The following is an 8,584-nucleotide window of genomic DNA, read 5'->3' as shown; positions in this document are numbered from 1 at the left end:
GTGCTGCTCACAGCTACGTGGTACAATCGTAATAGAAGAGTATATTTTGCTTTGGTCTTAATCCTTCTTCCTAAGGGAAAAATTAGTATTGTGTGTTTTTCTAGGGAGATACTGGCCCAGAACGCTTTCCCCAAAGGACTACAGCTCTGATTCATTCATTTTTTTAAACTGCTTTAATTTTATTTCATTTCTACCCTTGCTCATGTTAGTAAAATGTGTACCACAAGGAAATAAACTCCAGAGGACATAAAGGACAAATCTCATGGCTATTGACTCTGTTAGCAAAGATTCTACTCTTTAGTAGTCTAACACCCCCAGCTGAAGTTGGCCCTGCATGACAGGACAGGAAGGGTGCCACCCTTCCCTGCAGTGTAACAAACGTTTGGTAAGAAGATAATGCTAAGTTCTTTTACCATTTTTATCTAGTTTTGTTACTAGGAATGTCTAAAAGCATAGTATTCTACAGCTGTGTGGATTATGTGAGTACTACTGTCTAAAGTCTTTGATTTTCTTTTAATATAAACTTTCTAGGAAACATTCAAAACCTCGAACTTGAACTTGAGTTTGTCAGTGAGGAGACTACTTGGGTTCTGGACTTTACCTTGACACTTAATAAACTTTTATTTTTATTTATTTATTTATTTTGTTTTGTTTTGTTTTTACAAATCCTTATCAGAGACCATAGGAGGGATGCTATTATTAAAGTAAATTGGGGTTTCTTCTAAACATTCTGTTGAGTCCTCATCCTTTTGGGAAAAACGGGGCTCCCACTTGTCTTCCAGCTGCTGAATCATTTTTTCCTTCTCCTCCAACTCTTCTTCCAACTCAGTTATCTTCTCCGTCTGAAAGGAAAGCTGGGTCGACAGTTCCATAATCAGGCTAACTTTCCTATCAATCTCTTCCACAGGAGGGAGACCACCACAGAATTCTTCTGGCGAGTCGTCTTCTAAAGCAAACAAGAAAAGGAAAGTCTGAGCAGTTTTAACTGGAGCTCCCAGAACTCAAAGAGATGAAACATGAAAAAACTTCATTTCTCACGTTCTCAAAAGAGAACACAGATGTTGTGTCATCTGGTCAGAGAGATTGAGGACAGAATACAGACCCAGTGAAGGGACCAATTCTGGGTGCTCACGAAAGAACTTGGAAGCCTCTTGAGAATAAGGAGATCAGCCTTGCCAACTCTTTAAAAATTTTTATACGCATTTAATTTTCAATTAACCATGGGAATGAGCCATCCTTGAAAATCCAGTCTCCAAATAACAGACATCACGAGTTTCATGTTATCCTTTCCCTAGGAACCTTTCACAAGAGCTATAATCAAGTAGAAATATGCTTCAAATTAAAGTTTTATTTAATTGAAAACAAAAACAAAAACAAAAAAAACTTGCCATTGTTCCTTCCGGGGTAAATGATAATGAGGAAAGACTAGTCTCTCAACCCATGTCAGCTTTAGAGTTGGCAGGGGTGCAGTTTGAGATAATCCAGGAAACTCTCTTTGCATGGTATGTCCCATAGATATTTAATTCTTTCAGGTCTGAAGGCTTTTTGGCATTTAAAATTAAATTGAAAATTCCTCCTGGACATAAAATCCTCCCTGTTAACAATTTCTATCAGCTAACCCCTCAAGTAAAGATCTAATAATAATAAAGATAATAAAGATAAAGATCTGAATGAGAAGTGAGAGAGAGGCCCCAAGAAAGAGATGAAATAGTGATTCATGCAGGGAGTCCCGCAAAACAAATCTCACTAACCCTTCCCAAAAATTTGTGCCTTAAAATGAACCCCATATTATTAGACCTAATCAGTATCACCCTCTTGATCATACTTCTCTTGAATTTCCACTATCAAATTCCCCTGGGAAGAATCAGGAATAGGTCGTAAGGGATATTATGGGCTTAGGTATCATTTTAGGAATAATAGAACCCTAGCATACGAATGGACCTGACATAAGACCTTGACATTTGATTGCTATAATTGAAGGTCTAATATTTACTCCAGCCTATTGAAAACAATCCCCAAAGCTGCACCTGGGAGAAACATTACTGTCAGTCCCAAATACAGAAGCCTGCTACTGTCAAATAGCCATGCACCTGCTCAAAATGGGGCAGCTTTGCTGGGTGATGTATGCTTCTCATCTAATAAAACTAATGAGCTGTCATCACTTTCTCAGGGATTCACTGAAAGAAGTTTAAACACTATATGACACAGTCTGCAGAATCCTTTTGGTTGCCCAAAAGTGGTAAGAGGTGAGATCAGGCCATTCTCTGCTCTTAGAAATTATTAGCAATTTCTAAATTTTAAGATGACTTGACAGAAATTTTTGCTCTGAGTATTTGAAATTATAATACTAATATTGAAGGAGATAGTGATTTGAATAACTTTCTTAAAGAGCAATGAAAAGTAAAATGTCAAAGGAGTGTTTCGTTCCTTGCCTCTGCAATAGGCATGTGCTTTCCAGGCTGGGAGAAGGAATCTACATGGTGGAGGACTTTCCTCATCTGCTGAAATGCCAGGGTCTCACCTTTTCTTTCATTTTGGCCAGAGTTGTGCTGTCAGTACAGTAGCCACATTAAGTCACTGAATGCGACTAGTCTGAGTAAAGATGTACTGTAAATGCAAAATTCATGTTTGATTTGGAAGATCTAGTTTGAAAGAAAAACACTGAGAATTGTCTTATTAGATTTTTTGTATTGTTTGTGTATTAAAATGATAATGTTTTAGCCTGGTGCGGTGGCACATGCCTGTAATCCCAGTGGCTTGGGAGGCTGAGACCAGAGGATCGCAAGTTCAAAGTCAGTCTCAGCAACTTAGTGAGGCACTTAGAAACTCAGTGAACCCCGTCTCTAATAAAATATAAAAAAGGGCTGAGTTGTGGCTCAGTAATGAGCACCCCTGGGTTCAATCTTCAGTACTCAAAAAAGAATAAGATAATGTTTTAGATATATTGTGTTAAATGAGGTAGATTATTGAAACTTATTTCATTCACATGTTCTAACTTTTAAAAAATGTGGCTATTAGGAAATTTAAAATATGTGGTTTGCTTTGTAGCACTTACTGTATTCCTATTTGATAGTGCTGGGTTTGCATTTTCTTTTGAAGGAGCACTCCCTTAAACCCAGAGGGACATGTTACCTGTAGACACACGGATCTAGTTAACCCACACGGGTGTTATCTGGGAGGGAGGGCTGCTGGATCTCAACCACAGATCACTTTTCTGTGACCCAGAGGTTGGAGGCATGCAAATCTAGGCTTGAGAAAATGGGGTTTCATGAACTGAAATAAGTTGTATCCAGAGAAGAAAGAAAAAATGAGAAGTGCAGCAGGGTGATGGTGGGGAGATGCTGTGGAGAGGAATGGTAGGCAGGTGGGGAGGCTGGACCTGGAGAGGCTCAGAGATGGAGAGAGGGTGCAGAAGGAGCCACTCTCCTTGAATGTGCCTGTCTGCGTCGCTTCTGCCATCTCTTTGCACTCTCCTTCAATTTTTTTTCTTTCTCCCTTTTTTTGTCTCCTTTCGGGAGAAGTTATCATTAATTTACATGTGTAATGATATTTGGCCTTTCTTCCTTTTCTTTTTTCTTTTTTTTAAATAAGGCAACAGAGGAAGAACATTTTGTTCATCTTTTTCTAATGATAAAGGGGCAGAACACAGCAGGGAGGTCTTAAGATTAACCTTTAAGATTAGGCAATGTAGACACTAGGTCTACATTTTCTGTTGAAGAGAGTGGCAAAAGGTGAAGGTAGCGAAAAAACAAGAGGAGAGGCAGGGCATGTGGGTCAGCCTGGTATGCTGTAGCAAAATATCACACACTGGGTGGCTTAAACAAGAGAAATTTATTATCCACAGTTTTGGGGGCAGAAAGTCCCAGATCAGACTGTAAGGATAATTGGGTTTTGGTGCAAACTCTTTGGTTTGCAGACAGCTGCCTTCTCTCTGTGTCTTTATGTGGCAGAAAGAGAGAAACTGAAAGCTCACTAATGTCTTTTCTAGTAAGAGCACTATTTCCATCTTGAAGGCCCTGCCCTCATGACCTTAGCAGATCCTTTTTACCTTCCACAGGTCCCATCTCCAAATGCTATCACATTGGGAGTCAGGGCTTCAAAGTATGCATTTGGGTGAGGCCATAATTCAGTCCATGGCATAGGAGAAAAACAATTGGAAAACAAGTTGGAAAAAGGAGAGATGACCTGGGGTCTTAGATTCACACTGTGTGTGTTTTCATGTCTTCAATGAAAATGCTGTTAGGAGACAAGCTAAGGAGTATGTATGCCAGAAAGAAAATTTCTTATCCAAGAACATTTTACTCTTAAACAATCTCTTTACACATGTAACACAAACACTTTTGTTCTATTTCTAAATACATCACAAATACCAAAGTTTCTTTAACAAAGTGGAAGACTCCAAGAGTGTCGCATCCTATATATATTGGAAATTCTCCCATCTCAGTAAGATTTTGGATCAGCTGTCATGCTGCTCTTCCCTCATCAAGCCCCTCTCCTTTGTAACAAGATGGAACTTATGTCCCTAAAGCCCTGAAAGCTCACAGGGCCCAAATCTCAAGGGCCCACAGTCTTTCCTGGACTTTCTTGGCAACTCAGATAGTCTTGCCATGGTCACAGCGACCTGAACACGGAGGTTCTGCTATCTGACCAGGTACACTTAGATTTAACTCCACACCTGGAGGCTTCAGAAGACCAGACTCAAGAAAGGCACTCAACCTGTGAGAGAACTGATTAGACAGCATCAGAGCATGAACTCGTCACATGTGCAGAGTTTTTTTTTATATGCATACACGATTTTTCATTATTTCCCTTCTATCCACCTGTACATAAAACAGATGTTGAAGTCGAGGATGTAGCTTAGTGGTAAAGCACTTGCCTAGCATGCACAAAGCCCTACATTCAACCCCAAGCACCACAGGGGGGAAAAAAGAAAGGCTTACAATGGGAGTGAGAAAGAGGAGAATGAGGGTTTAGGGTCATAGCAAAGGGGAGACAAGAAACAGGTAGTAGAAATTGAGCAGTTTATAAAGATTTAGAAAAAGGACAGACAATAGGAGCAGTCGGCTTGCAGATGGGTCAGGACATGCTCACTTTTCTATAACAGCCTTGAAAGACCAAAGGCCCAGAAGAAATTGTGGCATTTGCCTTTGGCCATTTCCAGCTTCCCATTCTCTATAAGCTCAAAACTTTATGTTCTTAGCAAAGTGCCACATGAGAACTAGATGAAGTATTACTAATAATAACTCACAGCAGAGATCATTGTAACAGCAGAGGTAATTGTAGTTTAAGGTGTAGCTTAGAACCTGAGAGATGGAATGCATTTTGGGGACAATCTGGTCCAGTACAGGAATTATTTCTGGAACATCTCTACGATGCTTTTCTGAACAGGTTACTCCTGGACACTGGAGTCCCTCGTGCTCTTTATGTATTGGCTGCCAAGTTGTAATCAGTGGACAAAATCTGCATTTTTGTCATCATTGCAGGGGCCAGCTGTTATAGAAATAACTAACAGGTAGAAAGCTGATGGACAGATGTGAAGGAGAGTAGGGAAGCCACCTGTTGCTAATCAGAAAAAGAACATATGGCATCATATTAGGTCAAAAGACCCAGAACACATGAAAACACATTACTTTGTGAGTTGAGGAAGTTAATAGCTTTAACAGACAGTGATAGAGTGTTGGAAGGTGACCCAGGGAATGATAGGGAAGGAAATTTTTAGATTTTCTAAATACTCCTTTGTAAAGATCCCTTTACCAGTGCCATCCAAAAGTGTGCAAGGAGCAGACAAATGCTGAGAGCCACTGGTCTAGTTTCTGAATTGAATACCTCAAGGAATTGGAAGCCCACTTGTGCACAGTTGGATTGTGGGTAACCTCTAAGTCATCTTTTGTTCCTTCATTCATCCAGGGACTAATGAACAGGCGCCTGGACACAGAGGATAAGCTGCAATGTTGGCCCCTGCAGTGGCAGCTCCACCATGGGGCGTGGGAGAGGCTGCTCTAACTGAGGCCCTAAAGGACACAATTAGCCTACATAAACACCTCCCCTGGGTACTCACTCGTGAAAGTTTACTTTTCTCTCTGCCTTTCAAGCGGATGACCAAGGCTGCCAAGTGTTTACTCAATAAGAAAGACACTTACCGGTGAGGTGATTACATACCTCATTCCACCAGAGCCACCCAGGATTACTATTTGGCCTAAGACTCTGTCAGCCTCCTCTGTACAAATGCCCATCACTATGACTCACTTCACACTGCTTTTGAAAGCTGTGTATATTATCAACAACCACCAGGAAGTTCAGCTTCATCTCTTGTCACACTTGGGCTTGCAGATTGGCACATCCTTATTAATACATCCCTCCCCGCTTGAATAAGAAATAAAACAACACAAACCTTCCTGGTTTTCTATCCTTCTCAATGGACATTTGCTAAAGGCAATTCTCTGAATCAGATGATTCACTTATTTGTTTTGTATGCTTGTAGTACCAATATTTTGCCTCTTGAAACTAAAACTAGTATTATGTCTTGAAGTTTTTTCCAACCTCCCTCTTCAATGTTTTTATTTGTACAATAAGACCAGTCTCCACAATGCCAAGTGACTGACTTCAACAATGTTTCAATTTCCTTCCACTAATGTTGTGAATATTTAGAATACATCTGAAGTTGGCATGTGTTAATTGGCTTGGAAAAAAACCAGCACCATAAGAATAGATTTGGTTGATAATAAATAAGCTCAGTCATTTAAAAAATATAGTATGACATTTGTTAGAAATTTTTGATAGCATAATGATGATCAGTTTTATAATGGGATTATATTTTAGAGGAATGATGTGAGATGCAGTTGCAGACTAGATAGAATTTATGTTCTAGCTTAAAATATCAAACCTATGAGCTTAAAACTATGTTTTCATAAATGCCTTGGAATGGCATTTATGAAATGTATTTGCTTGGAAGCAAATACTTAGTCCACATCATAAGGGAAAGGCTGAAGACCTGAGGACATGATGGTTAGTGCTCCTGAAAGCAGCAGATCAGAGAACCTCTAGAACACCCGAAGAAGAGAAAACACTTAGGAGAAGTCAGGGGCAAGAGAGATTGTGTAGGAAGTAGTGTTCCTTAACATTCTTTGGACCTCAAGCAGATGCAGTGTCCGCGTGCCTCAGGCTGCTCTAACAGAACATTATGGTCTGGGTAATCTATAAACAACAGAAACGTTTTCTCCCAGTTCCTGAGTCTGAGAAGTCCAAAATCATGGTGCCAGCAGGCTGAATGTCTGGTGAGGACCCATCCCTCTTAGATGGCACCTTCTAGCTGTCCTTACCTGGGGAAGGGCCAATAGGCTCCCTCAAACCTTTTTTAGAAAGGCAGTGATCACATCGAGGATTAGATTTGAGATGAGTTTTAGAGGAACAGAAATATTCAGACCCCAGCAGCATAACAGTCTCCAGAACCAGAGTGAGAGGTCTCATTGATGTGTGGACACTTTGATGACTTGGTTAGTGGTGAGGGACCACATAGGATGAAAAGCACTCATCTCTAACGGCAAGTATCACTCAAGTTCAAGTGGCAGTTAGATGCTCTCCCTGCGAGGTGTTTGGGAGCTAAACAGACCAAGGGAACTGTGGATGATTATGATTATGATTATATTTTATTTTTTTGGCACTAGGGATTAAACTAGGATACTTTACCACTGAGCTATATCCCTCAGTCCTTATTTTTTATTTTGAGACAAGCTCTTGCTAAGTTGCTTAGGACTTCAACCTCAGCTAAGTTGCTGAGGCTGGCCTTGAACTTGAGATCCTCCTCAGCTTCCTGAGTCACACTGGGATTTCAGGCATGCAGATTTCAGGAATTGCAGATTCTTATCTTCCTTCTTATGCATATTCTGAGGCATATAATCAACTCATTTATTAAATACTAATTCCCAAATATAGATTTGAAGTATTGCAATGGCTTCATATCTGTTCATCTTGCTTCTGCTACTTTGGTCTGGTTTCGGTTCTTACACAGACAGTTCCCATTATGATATAAGTTGGGCCTTAATACTCTAATGCCCTTCATTGATTTTTCATCTCAAGCAGGCTAAAAACCCAAATACTTACAATGAACTTCAAGACCCTGTTTGGTCTGGGCCCTGCCTTACCTTTCTCCTAGGAATAGGACTGTCTCCTATTCCTCCTCTCAGAATAAATCTAGTATTTACTCTGCTACATTTCCACCATCCTTATTGCTATATTCCTAAAAGACAGAGCATGTTCCTATCCCAGAGCTTTGCATTTACTATTTCCTCTGCCTGGACAATTGTACCTCTGTTGCATATATGATTAGCTTCCTCAATTCTTTCAGGTTGTCACTGTCCAAACCCACCTTCATACAATGGAATCTTCCCTGGCCATCCCACTTAAAATTTCAACCCAATCTCCATTGCTGAACACTTTAAATCCCTGTTGCCTGCTTTAAGTTTATGGGGATACTGTATTCGGTCACTTTTTATTTTGTTTTTTATCTTTTTTATATCTTACCCCCTAGAGCAAAAGTTCTATGAAGGCAAGCTACTTGAATGTTTTGTTTGCTACTGTAGTAAAA

General features: G+C 40.1%; 1 protein-coding gene across 1 annotated transcript in view; it reads right to left on the bottom strand.

Annotated features, from left to right (window-relative positions):
* Positions 1–659: 659 nt before the first annotated feature.
* CCDC192 (coiled-coil domain containing 192) overlaps positions 660–8,584 on the bottom strand; it is a gene marked incomplete at its 3' end in the record, with an annotated part of 211,477 nt that continues 203,552 nt past the window's right edge. Inside the window, exon 7 of the mRNA XM_079143783.1 lies at positions 660–946. Within this exon, the coding sequence (XP_078999909.1) occupies positions 660–946 (287 nt within the window). The remainder of the gene's footprint in view (positions 947–8,584) is intronic.

Source organism: Sciurus vulgaris, assembly GCF_902686455.1.
Source record: "Sciurus vulgaris genome assembly, chromosome: 6".
Taxonomy (NCBI): Eukaryota; Metazoa; Chordata; class Mammalia; order Rodentia; family Sciuridae; genus Sciurus; species Sciurus vulgaris.
Note: the sequence above shows the minus strand (reverse complement) of the source record. Positions and strands in the feature narration are given on the sequence as shown.